The 26,547-nt window shown below is 36.8% G+C and overlaps 2 protein-coding genes across 4 annotated transcripts; both read right to left on the minus strand.

Moving 5' to 3' along the window:
- Positions 1 to 1,156: 1,156 nt before the first annotated feature.
- Positions 1,157 to 15,639, minus strand: LOC18439930 (Golgi transport complex protein-like protein). 3 transcript variants are annotated; one of them, XR_016052831.1, is made up of 6 exons: positions 15,305 to 15,639; positions 15,206 to 15,231; positions 13,174 to 14,454; positions 6,890 to 7,363; positions 1,354 to 2,534; positions 1,157 to 1,269 (listed from the first exon to the last, which is right to left on the minus strand). XR_016052831.1 is itself a non-coding variant. In XM_020670785.2 (5 exons), the coding sequence occupies exons 3-5, from the start codon at positions 14,221 to 14,223 to the stop codon at positions 1,596 to 1,598; spliced, it is 2,463 nt and encodes an 820-aa protein (XP_020526444.1). In that variant the 5' UTR covers positions 14,224 to 14,454; positions 15,206 to 15,231; positions 15,305 to 15,639; the 3' UTR covers positions 1,157 to 1,595. The 3 variants fall into 3 exon arrangements, 2 of the variants coding, with proteins under 2 accessions (XP_020526444.1, XP_088719162.1); XM_020670785.2 differs by having other exon boundaries at positions 1,157 to 2,534; XM_088863036.1 differs by lacking the exons at positions 1,157 to 1,269; positions 1,354 to 2,534 and adding an exon at positions 6,245 to 6,609 and having other exon boundaries at positions 6,803 to 7,363; positions 15,206 to 15,547.
- A 7,013-nt stretch (positions 15,640 to 22,652) lies between these two features.
- Positions 22,653 to 24,092, minus strand: LOC18439931 (zinc finger A20 and AN1 domain-containing stress-associated protein 11). Its single transcript, XM_006850086.4, has 2 exons — positions 23,214 to 24,092; positions 22,653 to 22,737 (listed from the first exon to the last, which is right to left on the minus strand). Exon 1 carries the CDS (start codon positions 23,650 to 23,652, stop codon positions 23,215 to 23,217), a length of 438 nt encoding a protein of 145 aa, XP_006850149.1. The 5' UTR covers positions 23,653 to 24,092; the 3' UTR covers positions 22,653 to 22,737; position 23,214.
- Between the last annotated feature and the right edge of the window lie 2,455 nt (positions 24,093 to 26,547).

Below are 26,547 nucleotides of genomic sequence, written 5' to 3' on the forward strand. Positions count from 1 at the left end.
TGTTTCTAGTAAAAAGAAAGCCGTATTTTTATGAAAACTTAAATTTCAATGGGGATCATGTTGGCTCAGTGGCAATTATCGGTGTCGGGATATCATTGGGCGAGGGGGGGGAAGATACTCTCGTAGTAACCTTTTAATTCAAGAATTTAAAAGATAATTATTGGACTTTAAATTATTTTAAATATTATTATGAAATAAATCTTAGTGAGATTGATGAATTTGAATTCAAATTATACAAAAAAATGTAAATAAAAAACATAAATATGTTCAAGCGCTTATAAATGACAAAGCTACAAATGATTTCTCACATAAATTGAATTAATAAAAAAATTTGTTTCGAAATTTTTAACACTATTTTTAGGTAAATGAAATGTTTCTTTTCAAGCTCGTATTGCTTGCTTTCATACCACATAACATTTATTATTGCAGAAGGTTTTTATTGTGAATCATCATGATAAATTCATAGTACCAAAATTTTATTGGACTTATTATTAACAATAAAATTTAGAGTAATGATCCTATAGGACCCTCTCCCACCCATGTGTGTAAGATCCCAAATGATCACCATTAAATTTGACATGAATCCCTAAAAAAATTATCACATGAGTGTAGGATTTGACTTTTTTAAAGATCCATACTAAATTTAATGGCGATCCTTCGAGGTCACACATATGAGTGGGAGAGAGTCCCAACATCATTTCTCTAAAATTTATTGCGATAAAATTATAATAATTTTAACATCCAATTTATTGAAGATAATTATCACTAAGCTGTTATGCATGTAAGATTTTAAGCTCCATTATTACTGATTTTGCTTATTTGGCCACATACAAGGAAGGATGTAAGGCCAAGTTCTTTCTTCTTGATGTCAAAGCCAATGCAGGCCACAAACACACGCATCAAGCATTGGATCTCATCAAGAATCTCCACATTATTATTAAGAATGTATATTATGAAACAATTTATTTTTGGTACAAAGAGATCACATTCACTAATAACCATTAGATATAAAATGCAATAGATAAAAATATGCCACAATATTCGAGAAATTTCATTGGACTTTGTGCCCTCAATCACCTGATTTCAAATCTAATGGTCAATGATGATTATGACCTTCTTATACCAAAAATAAATGGTCCCCTATTCATTCATAAGATATACTAATCTTTCAGTTGTATTTCTCTCCGGAAAATCCAGTTAGGCTACAATTGGTGAGACCGTAACATAAAAGAACAAAAGGTTGCACACATTTATACAACCAACTCACCTCTGCAAAAGAAAGTAGCAATGAATCAGTAATCATAATCAAAGATCTATATGCCTGACCAATGAGCAAAGATGAAAACCTGGTACCTGTGGAACATTGAGATTTTAACTACTAGAAAAACTATCTTCCACATGGTTTAAATCCCGAAATGCTAACCATAAGAATCATTTGGATCATTGATTGATTAGCACTTGGCCATCTTCGCCTCTAATGGCTCTCCATAAGAATCCATCAAATTCTGAAAGGATTTTTTTCTTTTCTTCTTTTAATAACAAGCATGTCATAAAAGAATTCATTGATATAAGAGGAGATAATGCACCAAGACCCATCAAGCCTTCTTCAACTCAAGAGCACCCTCGACTAAAGAGGACCCCAGTCGAAGCATAAGAGGGTACACAGGGCTGAACTCTTTATCCCCTCTTGCCCCAACTTTAGAGGCATAATCATCAAGAGTTGCTTTTATCCCCTTCCAAACCTGGTCCTCCCCTTGTGAATCAAGCCACAACGAGTATTGAACTGGAGTGAGCTTATTCCTTTGCATTGGTGATTCCAACTCATCAGGACCCCTCGAATAGAGGTGATGGAGAATAACACTAGGAGGCAGGTCTCGCAATAAAGGAGACACCTCCAATTGAGAGGTTTCCAGAAAGATAATGGGTCTAAAAGCTCTAAGGGCCCGATAAGGTGGGCCCAATTGCTCAATAGGGAACAAGCTTTGGCCAACTACAAGCTCCAATTCAGCCATGGCTCTAGCCAACCTTAGCTTTCCTGACTCAGATAGGGGCCTGACAAGTGCAGCATGCCTAATGAAGAATACAAGAACCCTTGAAGCCATTCTTCTAACAAGGCTTGTGCATATGGTCTCAGTCGATAATACCGCACTTGAGGATGGCAATAGTCTTGAGAGGAACTCGGTTCTAAAATGGGTTATGGACTTTTGAAGCTCATCCATGTATTCAGAAGCCATGTTGTCTATAGGGGAAGATTCAGCACCATGGGATCCAAAGTTTTGATCATGAATTTTTAGTATGCAGTTTTCAAGGCGATCAAGCATTGATTGGAAGAGGGGGGTTATGGAGTCACATGCTACTTCATAAATGACGGCCAAGGAAGGAGAGAGAACATCCCTAGCTATGATGGGTAGGTCCAATATCATTGTGGGCGCGCGTGTGTGGACTTCTTGAAGGTGAAGACAGAGCGTGAAGTTCTTGAGTTGCAATGGTGTTGCAGGGCCTGTCACTTGGCGTGATTCAGGGCCTGTGGAAATCTGTCAAATGCAGAGAGAAACTAAGCCCATAATGATGAAATTAAGAAGCGTTAATGAGTTCAACAGTCAGTGCTGCAACTTTTCTCCTTTGACCAAAACAGCAACAGTAGAAGTTGCAATCTCTCTCTCACACACACACCCGCACTCTTTTTCACACACTTTTTCACACACATGCAACGTGTGTGACATTTTGACTTTCCACATTAAACAGATTACCTTACGCTCACCCTATCTCTAGAAATACAAGTGTCCCTTCTGTGATGCAAAAGTCCAAATTTTCTTCATGATAAATAATCTTTTCTACACGAGCACACACACACATGTTCATACATAAATACATGCATGCAGCATATGTGTCTCTATCTCTACATGTGTGTGTGTGTCACTAATAAAAAAAGTCACGCATGCATGCAAATGAGTATAACGACCACCAGAAATCATAATCACCAACCACTGTTGAGAATGCAAACTGGAACAAGCTTATACAATAGCATGATATGAAATTTAACATAAGAAAACAAACCCTGGATTAGATTCTATACCAGTTGGAACTGTAAGGTGCTTGATTTAATAGTATTCTTATATCCTCAATTAGATGAATCTGTGAAGTAGAGTGGATCTTCTGAAGTCTTGTTTGATGGCATCTAATATACATAATATCAAACATAAAATATGAAGAATCATCACTCACATACATATTAAATTACAAGAACAAGACAGGTATGCATTTGTCCAAGAGCACAGTTTCAAAACCATGAGCTTCTTGAGCAATAAGCCTCCTTTAGGTGCCAAATATGAATCACATCAATGGTTTAAAAAGCGGATCGGTGACCCTGATCAGGCACCTCAAAAACCGATCCGGATCGGCGAATCGGCGATCCAGATCGGGAATCGGCTGAATCGGTCGGATTAAAGCTTCAAAAAAATCCGAAAAAATTATTAAAATTCATTATAAATGTTGTTTTTTAGGAATCCAATAAAAAATGAGGGTACTACATTATTAACTTTCATTTTTTTTATCAATTTGTGAATATTGAGATGTTCTTTCCCTATATAAACTTATTTTAACTATTAAATTTACATCACATAAAAGAAAAATCATAGAATTATCATGGATAAAATATATAATTATATATGGACTATTATAAAGAGTAGACTAATCAATGAAAGAATGGCCATTAAAATCTCGTTTTGGCAAAAAACCCTAACCCGCTAAAAAAACCCAAACTATTACGGCCTAACTAACTATAATCCAAAATTATTACAACCTCACTAATTATAATATTATATACTGAAATTATAATTATTAGTTTACATTTTATAATTATTTTATTAGACAAATAATAACAAATTAAAAATATTTTATAATATTATCTAATTTAAAATGTATTATTGACAACTGTAAGAAAAATAGTACATTACATGATTTATAATGTAAAAATTCATAAATAAAATAAAAGATTTGGTTATCAATGTAAAAATTAATAAAATGCGTACAAATTTTAGAAATAACACTTCAATTTTTCAAAAAATTATTTTTTAGGTTTCTATAATAAATTTAGTAAAAGATATTGTTAGTAGAAAGATGGAGATTTCAAATAGAATAAACTTTTTATTTTTAGTTTTTTTATACCTTTCATATTATTTACAAAAATAATTATACCACTATAAGCAACAAAAATTATCTGTTATATAAAAAAATAATTTTTTTATTTTTCGTTTTTTATGTCTTTTATATTATTTACAAAAATATTTATATTTATATTTATACCAACCACTATATATACAACAAAAATGCAACACATGCCCAAGGGGATTCGAATACAATAAAAATATTTATATTTATACCAACCACTATATACACAACAAAAATGCAATACATGCCCAGGGGGATTCAAATGCAACACATGCCCAAGGGGATTCGACCTTGGGACCTCAAGTAAAAATATCAAAGTCATAACCATCAAGCCATCTAACTACATGTGATTATAAATTGCTGATTAATAGACTATATTTACATTTCGTTTTCATTTAATGATAGTTGGGAATTATCCCACATCGAAAGATGGCTATTCAACTTTGGTATATAAATACCTATGCAATATGAACCATAAAATGTGTGTAAAAATATTAAGGCAACCTCACACGTGTGTTTGGATACACGTGTGCACGCGTGGGGCACGCTCGCACGTGTGCTTGGACACACGTGTGCACACGCTTGGATACACGTGTGCACGTGTGAGTGTGCGTGGGGCACGCTCGCACGTGCGCTCGGACACACGTGTGCACGTGTGAGTGTGCGTGGGGCACGCTCGCACGTGTGTGTCATGCTTTGTGTGTGAACTGGGCTGAGTGTGCACGTGTGAGTGTGCGTGTGGCACGCTCGCACGTGCGCTTGGATACACGTGTGCACGTGTGAGTGTGCGTGGGGCACGCTCGCACGTGTGTCATGCGTTACGTGTGTGAACCAGGCTGAACCGGATAGAACCGGATGGGAACCGGCGGTTCCACTCTAGAACCAGGCAGTTCCTGGTTTTTGATTGGAACCGGCACGGGCACACGTGTTTCCGAGTCGAACCGGGCGAGTCCGGTTCGACTCGTCGTTTTTTAAAACACTGAATAACATGATAACAATTATATTTTAAATAAATACTTATTTGAATTGTAACATTCATTAAATATAATAATTATGTAATTATCGTAGAAAATAAATGAACACCCACCAATGAACCTTTTCTCTTAGTTTCTCACATTGGTCTGCACCAGTGTTGTATAACCTTTTCTCTTAGTTTCTCTTAACTTAATTGTAACATTCATTAAATATAATAATTATGGAGCAACAAGCCGATACAATTTGGTGGTCATATGCGATTCTCAGAGAATCTCAGATGCCGACAATACATTCATATTTTGTGACTACCACAACAGGTAGACAAGTTGTTTTTCAAGTGTTCACCAGGTTTAAACTTAACATGGAAAAGGCTAAGTTCATAGGCAATGGGGTTACATGAGACCATGAGAAAGAGCTCGTACACGACGCTTGGCTATGGCACCAACAAACTACCCAGCAAGTACCTTGGCCTCCCCTTGTGCATCAGCAAACCACGAAAGGCTCTACGGGATACACTTTAGAAAGGTTCAATAGGAGACCTGCTGCCTGGGAAACAAGATTCTTATCCTTTTGGTGGGAGATCATTTTAATCAAGGCACCCTTGGCGAACACACTTGTATTCCATATGGCACTTTTTTGACTGCAAGCTGCAGTGGCTAACTGCCTATAAAGGTTAATCTGGAACTTCTTGTGCCGGAGCAGGTGGTCCATACAAGTTTCAGTTGGTCAAGTGGGACCAAGCGTGCATGTCAAGAAAAGAACAGGACCTAGGCATAAGAGAACTAAGAGAGGCCAATACTGCCTCATTGGATAAATGGTGTTGGCGCTTCACCGCAAGAGGACCACCTTTCACATCGAGTGATTCTCAATAGGTACAGGTTGAACAATTCAGGATGGTTCCCAAGGGCCAATGACAGCACCAGAGATTTAGGGGCCTGGAAGGGCATTCTTTTGGCAAACTGAGTTCCCAGCAATTATAAGATATAGAGCATGCATTGGAGATACACAGCTTGTGGAAAACCTTGTGGTTAGGGAACTCTAGAATTAATTCAGGTAATCTATACATTCTGATAATTTTGGAGTTACTCTCTAGCATCAATTTTTTTTTTTCCTATTAGTGCATTTTATTTTTATTAGCTTATTTCTCTAGGAAGGATCGAAGTAGATCTAAAACTAGGTCAATGAAACCCTATTGATCAAAGGATATCAAGCAGTCTACATATAACAAAGAGAATCATCAAGCTTCCAAGTTATCAGAAAGATCAAAGCTCAAAACCCATGAATTACTAAAATGAAAAAAATGAAAAAGCTCCAACCAGAACCATCCACAAGCATCAATGTGATGCAATCACAGTGAAATTCATCCAAAATAAGGGATGCAACTTAGGAATGAGAATATGGTAAAAACAAGATAATAAAGAACAAAAATCTTGACAGTATTGAGCACCTGCATAGATCATGCAGGTGGTCCATAAACTTGCATAACAAGACAGTACTAGGACAGAGCAATAATAGCATTTTACGCCATTCCAACAGTCAGCAACCAAAGGTGAAAAGGTAAAAAGGACAGGAGTAAAATAGCCATTAAAAATTTGACAGGCACAAGTCGTGACCTTATATTTCAAGTTTCCGGACCACCTACATGATATCTATGCATGTGTTGCAAGAACTCCTAATATTTTCCCAAGAAAGAAAACCAAAAGAAAATAATCTGGGGTTCACATACAGTGAAAGACAAACATACCTGGTATTCAGTTCTTTCAGCCAGCAGCAACAAAATCTTTCCAATCTCATGCAAGACCAAAAGAGTGAGGTGCCCATTTAACTTAACACCTTGGATTTCTTTCTGAATTTCAGATAGAATTCCCAAAATTTGATCCTTTGAGGGAATACTTCCTCTATTTGACATCGGAAACACACTATTCACGTGATCTGAGAGTCGACTTAAGCAAAGCGCCAAGAAAGAAGTCTGGAAAGACTCAATGGCAGCAGCCATTTGTTCTTTGCCCTCTGAACTTATAGCTGGAAGAACCCCCTTGACATCAGTGTCACGTGAGATTCTTTCAAGCAAATTCTCAATCATAGAGAATAGTTTTGGGTAACCCTTTGTGAGGGTTTCCTTGACAAAGCTGGAAGCCGTGAATGCTGACTTCATTTGGCTGGCAAATGATTTCACAAGTGCTTCCCAAACTCTTTCAGTCAACACTGGATCACCCTCCTGAAAAATTATTGCAATACTGCAATTTTTATTGATCTGGTAGCTAAATATATATTTTCAAATCATTTATGAGATAATACAAATTGGGGAAAGTATTCCATGCAGCAAGAGTATGTTGTATATGCTCCACTAAAGGGGCATCCAACATCCATGCCCAGTCATGAGATGAAGCCTTGTGGGGCCCACAGGTACATCCAATCAGGAGCAATTAATCTCCAATGTCCATTATAAGGAACTGATATTGGATTGCCCTTTGGTGTACCATATACCTTACACAACTGGTGTATGGTATACTTTCCCTATAAGTAGTGGACAAGGAGAAACCAAATCTTGATTGATAAAGTTCTAGATCCCGAAGGAAATTTATCCCATAAAATGGAGCACAAAAACAAACCAAAGAAAACTTTCTTCCAGCAGAAGCTCAAGAGAAAAATTTACATTACACAAGTATGCCAATAAACTTAATCAACTGCATGACTTCAAAAAAAAAAATGAAACATAGATATGAGAAAGATCACTAAATTCATCTCCACAGCACAATGAAAAGGCTAGCCATGTACAAATAATGCCATGTTGTGCCTGATATGGATCAAGAATCCATCAAAGAAGTGGCCGTTTATATCCAAGAAATGTTAATTTCGTTAGAGCAGTACAATTAATGCAACCATCCAGAGGTCGCAACAATATGGATTTAAATGATGCTCTTCTAAGACATAAAGCATAGAAGGCCTGCATAAAATTGCCAACCACAAACAAATAACATTTTTATAGTGCAATTATACATGAAAGAAGATCAGCTCTTAAAGAGATACTGCTTTCATAGTGAATCTAAGCCACCCTATGTAACATTTTTCTCTCCGTGTGTTCCCAAATTACTTTCATCAATATCCCCATAATTATTTTTCCTTGCTAAGTACCATTAACAATAAACTAAACACCTATTGTATCCTCCTCTCCATTTTTAGACCAAATGGGTAGGATGTTTCTAAATGATACATATGAAAGTCCAGCAAGGGGGGAGAGATTTACCTCACAAGTCATGGATATTTACAGAAGCACCAGGTCAATATTTTTTTAGGACCAGTGGAAGCACTCGGCCGCTTTTATATAGGGATAAGTCACTAGTACACTAGTGCTGATCCTTGTTTTCTACAATATCAAGATACATCTCAAGACCCTTCCAACTCCCCTTGGTTATAAAGAAAATGTAAAGGAAAACATTTTTTTTTTTTTAAACTGAAATGAAAAGAAAACATTCCTACTGATATCCTTCATTTTATATCAGATACATGAATACATAGATTATGGTGCATAGAATTTGGTATTGTGACATCCATTTATTATTTCTATATTTCTTTGTTATATTGTATGATTATCCTTCTTTTGTTCTTTCTTTAATCTTTGCAGTAGTAAGTTTCTATCTTAATTTTTTCATCATAGGAGCTTTATTTATTTACTTCACAAACATAAGTCCCACTCCTTCACCAGGCAAGTTGAAGGAGACAATCCAACGTTTCATAAAGCCCTAGGCGGCGCCTAGGCGATTGGGGGGGTCTAGGTCGCCCAGCGCCTAGGCGGGTGCCCAGGTGGGCGCCCAAAACCTGAGCGGCCCAGTAGAAAGAAAGTTTTTTGGGGGGGGGGGTTTCTCTCCCTATAATAGGCTCTGATGGGTTTTAGGTTTCAAATGAACATAAAACCCATAATTTTGCCCCCTTAGTATTAAAAAAATGATCCAAAAATGACCAACGAGGGGCATTTCTACCCTTGGGCGGGGCGTAGGCCCGGGGCAGCAGCCCGGGCGGCCCGCCTTGGGGGGGTCCCGAGTGCCTAAGCGCCCTGGGATATCCGCCTAGGCCTGGGCGATGCGCCCAGGCCTTCTGGACCGCCTTGGTAGCTGCCCAGGCGCTGGGTGGTCTGCTTTTTAAAACATTGGGAAAACCAATTACAAAATGACTGCGTAGCTCCCCCATTCAATTTTAATCTAGTTGTGTCAGTCACACGGGCACAGCTAGTTGGTTCAAGCTTTGCCAGTATCTAGGCTACATAACCAACCAGACAACAGAGTTATAGCAGACCTCAGATTGCAAGCCGCATTTCAACCTTAATTTTCTAAGGTCCTGGGTTTCATCCATTTTAACCTTAGTTTGCAAGCTTCCCCATAAATATTTGCAAGCTAGAGGGATGTGATTTGGTCACATCACCCACAGTCAGTACCGACAAGACAAGAACAATCTAGACTATCCAAGTGGGCGCTCCCCTTCTCTCACTTACCCATCTGCTCCTTTCCCCTAATCCTCCACCCCATCCCCCCTCCTCCTTGCTCCCCCATTAATTCTTTGTCTCCTTGGCACCCCCTACATGCCCAACTCCCTCTTTGTCTATCCCTTCCCCATTCCCCCCAGGGCCACTATGCTTCCAGCTCTCACTTTGTCGCTTGATATCTTACAATGCAGTCCCTCTCTCAGCTTCCCCCATCTTAGGTAGAATTGTGAGATTAGTTTTAATGTATCTGGGATGGAATGACTTCAAGACTTCAACATCAGGCTACATGTGTCAATAGAAAAAGTTACTAAAATAGATGAGATGAATAAAGAAAAAATTCACTCCCTTTAATTATGTAGTTGATGTGGAAAGGAACACAGGATTTTTTCGAGGCATAACGGATTGAAGATTGAAGTCAAATAAACATTTTAGGAAATAGAGGTCAAGGAGAAATACAAGGTAGAGAAAGCACTAAAAAATGGTCATATTGAAAGGGGCACAGGACTAGATTCCACCTCCGACTAAAAAAATAAACAAAATAAGCAACAAGAATCCAAAGCCTGCTGGATTGAATTTCTTGTCCAGTGGCAAATTTAGGATGACATAGAAAAGAATATTATTCGTTGTTCTGAGGGGTGGGGAGAAGCGCCTAATATCTAGGTGGCAAATGTTCTCTTTTCTTTTTTCTTTGTTGGTAAAGGCCATGTTGTCTGCTATGCTTTTGTTTTTTTTTTTTTATGGTAAAGGCTCTTTGAGAATGAACATTTACATGATACAATTTATCAAACAGATCAAACTTACAAAAACAATTTTAAAGAGGAACAGGGTTGCCCAAGCAAATGTTGTGAACATCATCAATAGTGATGGAATATTTCGGAACTTTGAGGCACAGTGACCATAGAGTGACAAGAATGAACAATAGTCCAGGATAAGTAGCACAAATAAGGTAGATGATCTATCTACCGGATTTGGATGTGGGTATGAGAATCAAAAGTCAGAAGGTTGGGAGCACATGTAGTGGATTAGTGATGGGAAAAATAATTGTTAATGGAAATGCATACTCTGGTGAAAGTAGTGGGGCAAAGTACTGTTTGAGAGCTGGTCCCAATGGGGCCCTTTGCAGGCAGTCAGGCACTAAACTCTTCATTATGAGAGCGACCACGAAATTTTTGCAGACAAACTATAAACTTTGAAAAACCTTCTGGTTAGCAATTAATAGTATGCAGCATGCACTAAAAAGAAATAGAGGGGGTTTCAGCTTATCAAGGCATGCCTCCTTTGATGGATGAAGAAGTGAATCATCACACACATTTTTAAAGTATCAAAAAGGTGAAGGAGGTGGAGGGAATTCAGCCTTAGGTCCAAGGGACATCAGCAAGAGTTAAGAAATGGATTACAAATAAATTATCTCCCTTTGATTACACTGAGGCTGCCAAAATGAAACAGATTTTTTAAGAGCACACTTTGAGAAAGAGAATATGTTTAAGTTTAAGAACCATTCAGTAATTAGAGATCAAGGAGTGCTTCAAAGAATAGAGGAATCTCACAAATAGTCTTTTAGAAGGGAACAAGGTATAGAATCCACCTCTGCTCAGATGCATAAACTAAATCAGTAACAAGAATCAGAGGCCTGCTGGATAGAATTAGTTTCCATGGTAGGAATTTTAGGATGGAAAAGAAAGATAGTTCTTTGTTATGAGAGTCAGAGAGAAGTCTCTGGGATCTAGGTGGTAGACGCTTTGTGTTGACACTGTATTTATATGAAAACATTTCATCAACTGGTTATAAAAGGCCACTCTTTTATGTAATTAAAAGATTCTAAAGGGTGAAATCATACCTGATGCCTCTCACAATTGCAAAAGTAAATTTTGGATAGTTTATATACTATTAGTAATTAGTGTACAAACGAAGTTGCCAATAAATTAACTAGATCAAAGGCTTGTAGCAAACCACTTGTGAGTGTATTTACTCCTCCCATTTACTATCCATTGCAGCGACTGTATATTTTCCATTCAAACATCAAACATGTCAAAAATAATTAAAAGTTGGCCTTGCTAATTGCAGCAGAGAACACCAGCTGAGGTTATACTATGCTCAACTCAAGTAACTATCTCATAATAACTTCATCCCAAAAGATGCCACCAATGAGTCAATATAGTGTTGATCATTTCTTTACTACACACACACACGCAGCAAGCACATGGGGGCATGGGCGTGTACACACACATGCACACATACACACAAAAAGAAGACTCCAGGTTTAAATCCTGAAAATAGAATCCTTATCCTCTTTTTATATCTTCAAATTTTTCTTTGTATCGTGTAAATAGGCCGAAGCTCCTCCATGGCTCCATGTCTCTATGTAGGCAGTCAATGAAAAAGTCAAACCATGATAATTAAAAATACTGACAAGTAAATATGATTTTGTGATTACAAATACATAGACAAGTAAACAAACTAGCCATTGAAGTAATGAATACATTATCTCACTCTAAGGTTAAAACTCTAAAAAAAATGTGTGCGCTCCAATTGCTCTTGCAAAGGCCTCGTTGAATTCCCATATGTCTTCACTTTTTATAAATAAGTTATAACCTAAGGGTATTTTATTCCGAGGCCTCTAACAAAAGCTAAGTAGGCTCCATGGGTTCAGTAAATCAAGTTTGAATAGTGTATCATATGGGAATAAATTTTGGTTGATTAGAACTCAACAATCCAAGGTCCATTATCTACCCAGGATCCATCTCCATTCCATCAAAAAACATAAGAATTATCTCATCACCAGTAAACAAGTTTTACTTGAGGGAGCTTATCCCTATACAATTCACAGACTTGACTCTTGAAAGTTAATTTTGAATCAAGTAATGAGAGGTTTGAGTTGCATAATTATAAGAAAGAAAGCATACATAAAATGCAGCATAATTTCAAGAGATCTTACGCCATTAGGCTACAATGATCCAAAGTACAATGACATGCTTGAGGTCACAGCCATTAGGCCGAATTGTTTTATTTTGACCAAATTTTTAGGAAGTAAGTTGATACTACAGCGGAAGGCATAATGTAGGATTCCGAAATGTCTTGTTTGGATCATTTTAACCTTTGAAAGTGATTCAAATAAATTCCTAAAGTACCGAGTCCAAGATAGATGCATCAATTTGAATTTCTACGCATTTAATTCCCAAGGTCATTGGAGCATAACAAAGAAATGCTCCCAAACCAAAATGAGAAATCCAGACCAGTTGCAAAAGCAATCATTTTACAAAAGAGAAAATACAGATATAAATATATCATTATCAAGAAAGCCAAACTAATAATAACACCATCAAATAGCACAAAATCAAGTATTTTTAATACAATCAACAAAATCAAGCAATGATACAAATCTGATTAGTACCAACAACAACAATAAATCAAGAGTCAGAGGCATCCAACATCATGTTTTAAATAGGAAACCAAATAATTCAAATATCAAAAGAAAATCATGAACCAATCTTCCAGAAAAAGGAACACATGATCACAATGATACAAGCAAACCTTTTGTAACCTCATACCTGCAAAACCTCCTCCAAGAACAAGACATGTGTAAAGGGATCTCTTTTCTTCGATAACACCCTCTGCAAATGCCACACCGCCACCACAACCCCATGAATCTGATCCATACAATCCCCCAACCTCCTCCACAGCCCCTCCTTCGCCTTCGCCCCACCTCCGATCTGTGGCGTCCCACTCCTTGACCCCCCTCCTGGCCCGCCAAACCCCCCCGATGACACTGATATCGCCTTCATATCCAAAGCCCCCGAAATTGCCTTCATCCCCTGATTCTTATATCCCAAAATTAAGGTTTCAACTGTAGCCCTCAACTCCCCCAAATTATAAAACACCTGCAAAGCTCCCCCGACCTCCGCCTGATTAAGCCCTTGCAGCCCATTTTGCAATGCTGCCATGGCTTCTTTTCGCAGTTCTGCACCGACATCGCTGAGCCATGACGAGTGCTCATCGATCGGTTGCAAGCCGCGGAGCCCCGCCTCATCGATCAGTCTGATTATCTCACTGTACAGTTGTGCTGATTTGGATAGGTCAATAGGATTCATATCCATAAGATCATGCAGCTTAGAAATCAGTCGAATTGCACGCAATGTGGCTTGTAAGAGTATCGATGTTTCGTGAAGGTTTCGAAGTTGAGAGGTCTTCAATTTGATTTGTCGGTGGGGTTCAGAAATGTCAGCGCGAGCACGTGCTAGGGAGGCACGCAAAGATGAGGTAGCAGAGCGCGCAACAGAGAGGGCTGAAGTGGCATTAGAGAGAGAGTGAAGGTGTTGAAAGAGAGAGGGGTGGTTAGAGGAGACGAGAGAGCGGAGGTGAGAGTCGAGGAGAGAGATTGCATCTTTGAGCTTCTCGGCTCGGGAGGCAGGGGAGCCAGAGGAGAGGGCATGGGAGGAGAAGAGAGAGGGGTTGAAATCAGGAGAGAGGAAGGGGGAGAAAGTGGGGTCGGACTGGAAAGAGGAGAGTGGGTCACTAGGGGGTGAGGTTGAGGAGAAAGAAGGGGTGGTAGAGGGTATGAGAGAAGAAGAAGGGAGGCGTTGGAGGGTGGGGGAGGCCATGGCTGCCTAAGGATCTGGATCTAGTCAGGCAGTTAAGGGGGGAGTTTAGGAATGCATGTATTCCCCTATCGATAGATGAGAAACGGGGTTTTGATTTCAAAAACAGCAGCAAATCTCCATCGTCATGTAAGCACCGGAACTACTTACTCCCTACATCAGCAGCACATACATATACAGGGTAACCTACTAGCCTCTCCCACCAATGGAAATCCTTTCATCATAGGCAGATCCCTAAAAATGTATAATGTACCAAGACTAGATCATCATTTTGGAATAGACTGAGAAAAGAAGAGAGGGGGGAGGAGAGAGAAAGAGAGAGAGACTTCAAACCAGAAAAACTTGGACCAAAAGATCCCTAAAATGAAAAATGCTAGTTTTCTTAATCAGAACGACGGAACTCCAAATGAAAGGAATGCTATGTTTTGCTTTAAGTGTTGAGAAAAGTACGGGTAAATAAAAATACAATGCAGATTCTAATCAGAACCCCTAGAATGCATAGATAATTATTTTATACGCATTTAAAGAGATTTTTGCACAAAAAGAAGCAAATACTAAGAATTTTGAAGTGAATTGAAAATTAGAACCAGAATCTCTTCAAATCAACTGAGGTTACACTTGCAAAACCAACATGAAGAAAAAAAAAACGAAGTTTTCAAAGAGCAAAAAACACCGAATTTTCGGTTTTCATTAAAAAAGGAATTGAACTTCGTGATTTCTGATCACAGACAGATCAATATGAAAAATCAAAGCTCTTGATGCAATAGCATAAAAAACTTGTGAATTATGTTCATTTCACGAATAAATCCATCAAAAAACCAAAGTTCTTGATGCAAATCATGCAATGGAGCGATAGATTCGTTATTTGTGTTCACGACAGAGCAATAGAAAACACCAAAGTTCGTGATACGTTTAATGCAACAGCATAAACAATATTTCATGAGCTAAGCAATATAAGAAAATCACAGAAATCTCAAAAGCTTACCTGAATACCGCAGATCTTGAGGAGCCCTGCAACCAGAAAGAAAGAGAAGCATGAATTTAGGGTTTCGAAGATGGATGGAAAGAGCTGAATCGCATTCACCTTCAAGAGAGAGGGAAGCCGCTTCTTGCAAGAGAGAGAGCGAATATGGGCAGAGATCGATCCGAAAACCAGTCACCTGCAACTACTGATCAATGGGTTTGGCAAGCCTCTTTTAATTAAAAGTTTATAACCATTGGATTCCTTTAGCAAAGGAGCAAGCGTTTTGGCGTATACTGTTGAAAATTCTCGCGGGTGTACCCACATAGGGCCTAAGAGTTTACTATTGGTGACCGGATCAGTGTTGGAGATACGATTTCTAGTTATTTCAATATGAATCAGTACCTCGAATTAGTGGGACGTATTTGTGTCAGATTGTTAGATCGATCCGAAGTCTCAATGATAATTTAGATAAGGATGAAATTTTTATAAGGCTTAGACTTTATGAAAAACAAAATCAAGCCTCGTCTTAAATCCTTGTCTGAAGAGTATTTTTAGCAATAGAAATTTTCATGACGGCTCTAAAATCAATTTCCATCACTAATATTGAAATTTGAAAGCCAAAAAATAATATAGATCTTGTAAATCTATGAACACCTATTTTTAGGGCAAAATAGACGGTTTAGATAATTTGATACAATAACCATATTTTTAAAACCTAAAATCCTTTTTTTATTCACAACCATAATATTCAAACCAAGGTGATCGATGTATTCAAACCAAGATGATCGATGTAAAGGTTTTTTAATGCTTGAATTGCAGTTCTCTATAGGTTATAAATTGAGGCTTTGCTTATTTTGATAGGGCTACAGGACTATCAAATCATTTCCCTTTGGATAATTATTTAAAATAAATGAAATAAAATAAAATTTAAATAGAAGTTTATGAGGTGGAAATTAGGGAGATGCTAAGAAAATATTAAATAAATTTTTTTAAAAAATAACAGGGTTTTAGGGAGGAACTAAGACGGGACCCATATGATCCAATAACAAGTTTGGTCCCAACAGATTATGGTTTTGTATATATGCAGTAAAACGACCGAGTCTAGAAGAGAACCGGTGGGAGTCTAGAAGGGAACTAGTGGTTTTGCATAGTAAAATGACGACTCTCTACAGTAAAACGGCGATCTAGATCGCTGATTCACCGATCCGGGCCAGTCTTTGCCGTTCACTGTTTTTTCACGTATTCTTTCACCAGTTCACTGAGAAAAACAGTGATCCAAATTGCCGATTCACCTATCCAAGCCAATTTTTGGGGTGCCCAAATAATTGGGCCAAATCAAACAGCGGCTCACTTTTCCCATTTTATATCTAACTTCGTGGAGCGTTGTTTACTTCTACTCCCTCGGTTACAAGATGTACTTGGAATGATTTTTCAATCTAAATTTTTGGAAACTACTAAAAATTATTAGATGATTATTCTAAACAAAATTAAAATTTAAGTTTCCTAACATATCTCACCGTCTAAAAATTGGAGGGTCTTTATTCAATATCGAGGCACTATTTTTTCAAGTGCATAGAGAATACAATTAGGAATCTTCTTTTATTAAGGTTAATCAATGTGTTAAAGTGAGTTATAACCCTAAAATTATTTCTAAATGGAGTTTTACTCGAGGGAATAAATGAACGTTCTACTCCTGCAAAAATAGATATATTTTGGCCTTACATATATCAGCTCAAAAACCTGCCACTCGGGTCCATCACAATAGATTGTCCAACTTTCTTGGGCTTATTATAATAAAAACATGAGAGAGGATCCAAAAATGGCACTCTCATTCTACTAACGACTATTTTTTGGACTCAAATTTAACCTGCACGACTTAGCATCCAACCACGAAAAGAAAATTATACACATTGTATATGTGCGTAAAAAGAAAATGTCTTGTGATTGAATATAGACTGTGCAATTTCCAAACAACGAATCTAGTGTTCATTTGATCGGTTTTAATAAGTCAGGTAGTCCGATTTTGACTAGTTTGGCTAGCTAAACAATGCTAAAAGACTTTTGTCCAAGGAAAAAGTTTATATAAGATTGTAACCTTAAAATGAAGAATTAAAGATGCACCTCAAAAATCTACCGGAAAATATTGTTTTAGTGTTGGAAAACCCTCTAATTAATCATCTCGACATCAAGATGTATGAATATGAAAAAAAAAAAAAAAAAGATTTTGAGTCCTAGAAATATTGTATCTTACGACATATTATCTATACCATCCATTTTTAATATTTTCATATGTTTATAGATGTACTTGATTTTAACTATTTTCGGAGTTTAAAATTTTATAATTTTATATGAAAATATATTTTGGGATAATCCGAAGAATATTTTGCGCCAAAATTATATATTATGATAAAATTTGGAGATGCACCTTAATTGGATTGTTTAAGTTGCAACCTTATAAAAACCACAAGCTTTTTCTAATATATTTTGTATTTTTAACCATTACTCTTCTTCTTTTTTATAGTTTTCAAAAGAATAATTGTTTCATGCAGGCTGGACGACATTTCTAGAATATGCAAACCAAAAGTATAAAACATCCATCTTAAAGATGGATGCAAATAAGTGGTCCATCCAAAACCAAATGTAACGAACGGTCAAAATGTTTTCTTAATATAATTATTACTTCTAATTTTCAAAAAAAAAATCATATTCATGATCTCCATGTTAAAGATTATATATTCTCTAAAAATTATGATCAAATTATATTTAAAATAAATATTTATTGCCAAGCCCGCATTTCTATGATATGCAGGTTGGCCGCATGCTAACCGCGTCATTTTCAAAATCTGGTCGAACCAAATTTATCTGTGGTCGAATTAGTTTATTCGACCCGTGGCCAGTTTTGATCCTAATAACTATGCTTAGTAATATATGGCAACTATTCATGCTTAAGTGTTAGATGGTGTAGTTTAAAATTGTCCTCACACCCTTCTTCTTCTTCTTTTTATTTTTATTTTTATTTTTATTTTTTAAAATTTTTTAAATTTATTTATGTATTTCCCATCAAAAGTTGCGTGAGAAATGTCTCATAAACTGGTGGTAACCTACAAATATTTTTGATATGTAGAAATTGATATAGCTGACCCCAATTAGTTAGGAAAAGGCTTTGACGATGGTATAGAAATCGATAGAGATAGATGCTTTTATACCTAATTGCGCATTTTTTTCTTCCTTTACACAATGCATATTATATTTACTCCTTGTCATCAAATGGAAGTCCTTCTTGTCTACAATGTCAATAGGGTTAGGCATTGAAGCCTAGACACTTAGTGTGTTTAACAAATTTTCAATTTTCCTTATCTTTGGTCAAAGTTACAAAATTTCTGATAAACACTAAATGCAACAAAATATGGAAAAAGTTCATATAAGGTTGAGGCCCTAAACAATCAAATCAAGGCACACCCCAAAAATTCACTATAAGAGGTTGTTTTGATGTTGAAAACCCCTCAAATCTATCATCTCGAACTCGAGATGTATAAACATGAAAAAAGTTAGATATCATGTTGGTGAAATACTACATCTTGTAATGCATTATTTGGGTTGTCAATTTTCAATATTTTAAAGTATAATTAGATATACAAATATATTTTTAGGTCATCACAAAAATTTTTGCTTTTGAAAATCATCTTTCGATACTATTTAGAGGTGCGCCTTACTTTGATTGTTTAAGGCCTCAGCCTTATAGAAACCACGCCCATGAAATAGTTTGAGATAGAAATCCCAAAATTGAACCTCACCTGTTCAAAGTAGAAATTCAATATAGAAATATGTATTTGAAACCTACGAGTTTTGGCATTCGTCCCCAAAAGTAAACTTATAAAATTGTATTAGTCAAAGTCCATCACCTTTCGGCAAGCTCACCAAAAAAATACGATTCCATCGAGGTAGAACCCTTTTCTAATACGAACTTCTAACATCTTCCATATAGCATGTCCAATGTGTACAAAATCAAGTGAGTCAAACCAAGACCTAGCCAAATTGCATTAATTGAGAGCAGTGTTTGACTACTTGGTCCGAGTCCCGAGTACTTGGGCTCGCCGAGTCCGAGTTTCCTTAATTTGGGTGTCCCACTTGGGATCATAAAAATCATTATCATTGTCAAAGTCTTTTCCCAACTAGTTGGATGCCGCACTTGAAGATATTAAAAAAAATTCATAAAAATTATAAAAAATTTCCAAAAACTAAAGAATTTATTTGTAATAAGTATTTTTATATTTTATATCATTTTTGCAAAGATTAGAAAGTGTTTTGGCTATAAATACTTATTTTTACATTTTTCTAATTTTTGAGTTATTTCAAAACTACCCCTACACAAGTTGATTTTTTTAAATCCAATTTCTTACTACTTTTTTAACCTCATTTTGATGCGCTTTGCTTAATATTACTTAAATATATATTTCTTATTTTTAACACTACTTAGACTCGGGCCGAGTACTCACCTTGAGTAGTGGTTTCGAACTCTGCTTGAGAGAACCATCTTTTCCAATACCAAGTCACAATGTCTTGCAGCTCAATTTCTCGATTAATCAAATTCCCTACAGCTACCTGTGAGAGAGTTTCTAGTATGAATCCATCACAATTATAGAGAAAAATACAGAGTAATACCAAGTCACATTAGAATGAAGGGGTTTCCAATTCCTCACGTCACAAGGTTCTGAACTGAGTTCACAATGAGCCTAAAGATTTTATGCTCTAGTAAAGAGTATACTATTCATTTACTCATTTGGTTAAAACCTAATGTAGTATGCACTAGAAAAAGTAATTTTAGAATCCCAAAGTTCAGGTATACAACCTTTTCAGCCTATACACTAACATGGTAAAACAATTTTTTGAATTAAACTATCTATGTAGAAGAAAAAACAAAAAAATTTTAATTTATGTAAGGCGAGTTGAAAAAAATCTTCTCAAGTACGTCTTTGCCTATGGAGTAGATTTACAATATATGCTCCCCAGACGTAGTACATACTGCTCTTACAAACCATGCTCCCCCAGACGTAGTACATACTGCTCTTACAAACCATGCTCCCCCAGACGTAGTACATACTGCTATTACATAACCAAGTCACCATGCGTTGGAGCTCCATTGCTATAAAGAATACACAAGCACCCTTTGAAATAATGCTTTATATAGAAACATAAGTCACCCAATCTGCATTATGAACGGCTCGAATCAAACCCAATGAATCCGACCCAAACACTAGACGAGTTTAGCACGGATTCCCATTTATGAACCCAAACACCTAACGAGTTCGGTCCCGATTGCAAATTTTGAGGCCCGGATTCCCATTTATGAATCGGACCCAAACACCTATCGAGTTCGGTCCCGATTCCAATTTTTGAGGCCCTCATAGGAAAAATCAAACAGAGTTAATACAAAAGTGTACTTAGTTTGCAAAGTGACGCTATGCATCGAAGAATGAATGATCGAGAACGACTGGTGTTCCCTTAACATGCAACCGTGGACTTTAAAGTTGAATTGCGGTCTCTTGACGAAGATGGACGGCAGATGGCCCCTCTTCAACAGTGGACCTTAAAGTTGAATTGCGGTCTCGTGATGAAGATGGACGGCAGATCCCCCCTCTTCTGTGCGCTATGCACTACAACACACAGCTAATACGACATTTCTTTGTTGTATGTATTACAAGCATCAAAATTAGGGACGATTTTTGGAAGGCCGCGGCTTTATGGTATTTGGTAAAGCTAAACATCAAAAACCAGAGCTGCGACCATATTTCTGTTCTTGAATATAAAACTTGAAACTCGACGTAGTTCTGCATTTATAAAAATATAAAATATTAGTTTTTAAGTCCATTGTGGCTGAGGTTGGCAAATTTTGGCACTGGAATTGCAATCCCCCAAAAATTTAGGGAAAAATTTTATATAAGTTGTTACCCTTGTATTGTGTAAGTACAAAACCCCACCAAAACAAACATATTGTTTTCATACCACAAAACATAGTACATTTTATATATAACGCCACATCATCTAGACGGTCTATTTTTTAGATTTTCAGATGTCTTTAGATCTCTGCGATCTACACAATTTTTAAACCTTTACATTTTATATATAACGCCACATTATCTTGACTGTTTATTTTTTAGATTTTCAGATGTCTTTACATCTCCATGATCTACACAATTTTTAAAGCTTTAATAAATTTTCAGTCATGTCACAATTACCTATTCAAATAAATAATTGTAACATTGACTGTTAGGAATACCAATCCAAGGGTGGCAATGGTTATGTACCCAAACCCGACCTGCATCTATGAATGAGTCCAAACATCAGACCCGATGGGTTGAGTCCAGGTTGAGGTCCAAATCTTGGACCCAAAAACTATGTGGCTCCAGGTCCTGATCCATCTAGACTCGACCCAAATCAAGACCCGGACCTCACCCGATCAGTGTTAATATTTATGTAATATTGAGTATATAATATTTAAATAAATATAATTATATATTTTTAATTATAATATTTAAATACATTTAAATATTATTTATTTATTTTTCAGTCGGGTCCATCTACGTCCGGCTAGGACCCGACCCGTCACCTCGCCACCCAATTTACTACCTTCCCTAACAATATTGAATTGAGAAATAGAGACCAAATAATCATAGGAAAAAAAAAAAAAAAAAGGGGCAAAGAAAAGAGAGAATGAAAAGGAAAGAGAGCGTCTCGATGTGACCCACACAACGTAAAAGGTTTCGAGTTTCGAGCATCACGCCTCTTTCCCTTCTTTTTCCCAGCGACACATATTATTATCATTATTATTATTGTTTTAGTGACCAAATTATCCTTTAAATATCATATAAATAACCAACAAGACCCTTTCCTATGCGAACGCGTATTCACCACATGCCCAAAAAGGACAAAAAACCACATGCCCAAAAAGGACAAAAAACCAGATCGCAGGTATCAGTTGAGGGTATTTTCGCCATATTATAAATAATTTGTTCTCAATCAGCCTAGCTTGAGGGGGTATTTTGGTCACACAAAGACCCTTTTCTTTTTTTCAAATCTGACCAAAATACCCCACAATCCAGAGAGCCAAAAAAGATAATACACTAGAATGACTATAATGCCCTTTAAAGCTCATAGCGTTAATAACAAGCAGTTTACAAGTCGTAATTTCAAACCCAAACTCAAAAATCAAAATGCGAAAAAAAGTGTGTGAGAAAAAAAGCAAAAGAGGTGGGCTATTTCCGTCCATGAGGACTTTTTTTTAGTTATAATATTATTTCCGAAATTAAGAAAAAAAAATTTGGTCCGTAACTAAGAACCAAGGCTACAGGCATAAAACGGTAATAATGGAAAGCCATCCTCTTTTCATTCTCACTGACGACAAGTTTGGTGGCGTTTCACCAAAGAGACGCCTTCCAGGCCACACGTTCACAGGATTGGACGGCTTAGATTTGGGGTTTTAGCATTGGGGAAATCAAAGGCCGCGTAGCACCACACGAAATCGATTCTTCACCGTTCGATTCATAATCCGTCCTCTGCACATAGGAACACTCCTTAGAAACCCATAAATCCGGACCATCCATTCAAGAAAAGAACTAAAAGAGTTAAGACAACAAAAATCAACAACGTATAGGGATTTATTTTATTTTTTTTTTGGCAAAATATATAAAGGCATGAAATTTCAAATTGGATGGTTGTATGAAATTTTTTTAAAAAAATTTTAAAATATAAATTATATAAATCCATTTTAATATAGATAAATATAAATTATATAAATCCATTTTAAAAATTTACAAAATACCCTAAACAAATAAATTAGACAAGAAAACATAAAAGGGCAAGTTCCAAGCCCAAGCTCAAGAAATCTAAGCCTTAATATCAATTCAACAAAAAAAAATCCAAGAACTAGAAAAAATAAACAATTCAAGAAAAATAAAAATGTTTAGTCTAAAATTCCCATTCTCCACCAAAATTGAAAAAACTAATTTAATGAGGAATTGAGAAAAATTACCTCAAATCTTGATGATCTTAGCGGCCTTGACCACAGGATTCTCTCTCGCTATAGCTTCTTTGCCAACGGCTTTATAATCAAAGCTGCAAACGTGTCGATCGGAATACCTGTGTTCTCCACAGAATAAATCGCCACACCGGCATCGGAATCCGGTCAACCCTACCCTTTTCCGGCAACTCTGACACCGATTCGGATACCGTGTCGGATTTTCAGGCGATTCCTCTGGTCTTTTACGGCTTATTTTTTCAGAACTAAAGGCGGGGACAGAGAGAACTCTCTCTCCCGCCCTCTCAGATGAGGGGACACAGCCGGATCTCTTGTCTCCGGCTCCTGACACAGACGGACACGGTGTCGGAGTCAGGATTCCGGCCTCTCCAAAACGGTTCTGATGGGTTTCGGGAACCTCGCAGTCGGTAACGTCTTTCTCTCTCTGGGCCATTTTTAGAGAGAGATTTGTTTCGAAAATCGCCTGGAAACCGGTTTTCAAGGAAAAATAGGTAAAAAAAACTTTGCCGTAGAGAGAGAGAGAGAAATGGCTGGAATTTGATCTTATTTAACACAAAATAATAGTGGCCGGAAAACTAAGATTTCTCAGAGAGATGAAGAAGAAAAAGGCCTAAAAATTAGACCTTTTCATGATCACAGAGAAATGGACAGAACTTGAGAGTTTCCAGAGAGAGAGAGACGAAGAAGAAAAATAGCTAAAAACCAGAGTTTTGCAGGGAAACGACGAAATCGAAACCCGGAAAATTGATTTTCCGGGAGAGAAGAAAGATGGTTAAAAGAAAAATGGATATTGGGGGGGTTTCATGAGAAGAAAAATAACAGAAAAATTTGCAATTTTTCTTCGACCCCAAAAGGAAAGGGCCTGTGTATTTTGAGAGGGTATCTTGCAGAGGGCGTATATAACTCTAGAGAGAGAGAGAGACGAGGCGTCCTTTAAAGGATTTTTGGAGAAAGTCGGCAATGGAGGGACCCCCTCCTTCCCACCTCTTTCTCTCTCTAAAACGCGTTTCGGACGTTTCCCAAAAGTTCCTCTCTCTTTTTCTCTCTCTCTCTCTCTCTCATGTAAACACCACACCTTTGCACCGATATAACCAACCATGCCCAAGTAATTTTCTTTTACCCTTTCATCACTATTACTAAATTACCTTTGCCAAATGCAATCAAGGACAAGACAGTCCTCGTCAGAGTTTTTTTAGACCGTCCGCTTCCGAATGAGGATTATGTGAGATGACAATAATGCCCCTGGTCTTTATTTTCCAGTCGGTGTTGGGTACGTAGGCCTGTTTCATGTTACAAGATTTTGGTATATAGTTTTCCATGAAAATAAATAGAATTGCTGGCTTATATATGGTTTTTTTTAAGAAAAAAAAAAAGAATCGTTGGGATTGTCTGTTAACGGGTGAAATCTCACATTTTTATTATAAAAGTTGTTTAAAAGCCTAGGATCAATCTCGAACTCAACGGTACCAAACCCATGTCAGATACCACCTCTATAGGACTATGAGGCTTGGCAAAGCCTTAAAGATATAGAGAGATCCATAAACAGAATCGACTTCAAGGACTTGGGAATGGGCTTGAGGCATTGGTGGTTAGAGGCCCTGATAGGATTCCCACCGTTAACATGACAAAAGAGAGGAGAGAACCTACTTCTAAGACTGCTTGCTTGATCGTCCCATGAATCATTGGAGCCTGGCACTTAGCCGGCCTGGAACTCGGGCGTCTCGGAACCTGCAGTCACTATCTATTAAAACACTTACCCGAATTTAAAAAATTATCCGTTTGTTTTCCCCTAAACAGAACCGATCTAATCACTCACCTAATGCATCTTGGTTTTGTGAAGCGTTCGAAGAATTGAAGGCGAAAGGGGCATTTTCGTCATTAAGTCCACTCAATCGACACATTCTAGGTAATAAAGCAGATCCTAGGGGTATTATGGGGCATAATTTGCCCTGAATTCCTTGTTGATGGATTTGTCGTCCTCTCGGCCGCCCTATCTGACCGCATCTCGCTTTCTATGAAGTCGCTACCGTGAATGCTCTCCGTACACGTGTCAGTCTATTGTTTGTCCACGTGGACTATGGCCAGTTGGCCTACGATCTTATCGTTTGGTGCACCGTCTTTTCATGGCTCGACTCCTCTGATCAGCTCGGCTTGAGCCTTTGCCAATTAATCTCTCACTTATATATAGTATCTAAGAGCACGAATACTATGCTCAGAGTTGGCTTATTTTCCCTCAGCCAACTGTTTCAATTTGAAATTTTGGCAGCTATTTAAGGATGGGAAAAGTTTATATAAAGTTGCACCTTTAAAATGTAGAATTATAGATGCATCTCAAAAATCTATCCAAAAAATTGTTTTAAGGTTGAAAAACCCTTAACAAACAAAAAATTGTTTTAATGTTGAAAAACCCTTATCAAAAAAAAGTTTTTTAGTTCTATAAATAGTGCATCTTGCAACACATTATCTAGACCGTCTATTTTTAAGATTTTCATATGTTTATAGATCTACTTGATTTTAATCATTTTAAAATTTAAATTTTTTTAATTATATATGAAAATATATTTTAAGATAATTTTTAAAAAAATTTACAACAAAATTACATATTATGGTAAAATTTGGAAGTGTGCCTTAATTGGATTATTTAAAGTTGCGACCTTATAGAAACCGCACCCTTTAAGAATCACTAGATGAATTTTATATAAAAAAAAAAGGAAAAAGAATTTGAGGTCTCTAACACTTTGATTTCACCTTCTAAAATTTGGACTATTCAATTTTGTAAAATTATTTTTTAAAGTGTTTAGAAGGTGTAATTAGAAAAAAAAATTAGCCAATTTAGAAATTGAGGTCAATTTATATGGTAAAGAGTTTATATCTCCAAAATTTGCCGCCTAAAAGCTAATCCTAAGTGGGTTTTACCCAACAATATACTCCCGGAGGAGTAGAATATCGTTTGGCTTTATTCAATTAAAACTTGAAGGGGAAAACACATTGGGGAGAGAGAGAGAATTGTGATGTGAAATTTGCCAGGATAAATAGATTTTTTTGAGGAAAATAGGGTGAAAACAGGGAAATTAATAGAAAAACCTTCTCCTATTTTTAAAATTTTAAAATATTTTCATATGTTTTTATGTTTTATACTTAAGTTTTACTTTTTTTATAATAAATATAGTATTTTAATGTTATATTTCAAAATAGATTTTGAGGGGGGCCACAAATAAATAGGTGAGTTTGGTGTGTCACCACAAAAAGTGAAACTTTTTCTCTGGGTTTGGTTTCAAGGAAAGTCGTTGACAGTGGACGAGCTTATGAGAAGGGGCAGATTTGTAAC

This window comes from Amborella trichopoda, chromosome 3, assembly GCF_054954075.1.
Source record: "Amborella trichopoda isolate Santa Cruz 75 chromosome 3, AtrichopodaSantaCruz75HAP2 v2.0, whole genome shotgun sequence".
Taxonomy (NCBI): Eukaryota; Viridiplantae; Streptophyta; class Magnoliopsida; order Amborellales; family Amborellaceae; genus Amborella; species Amborella trichopoda.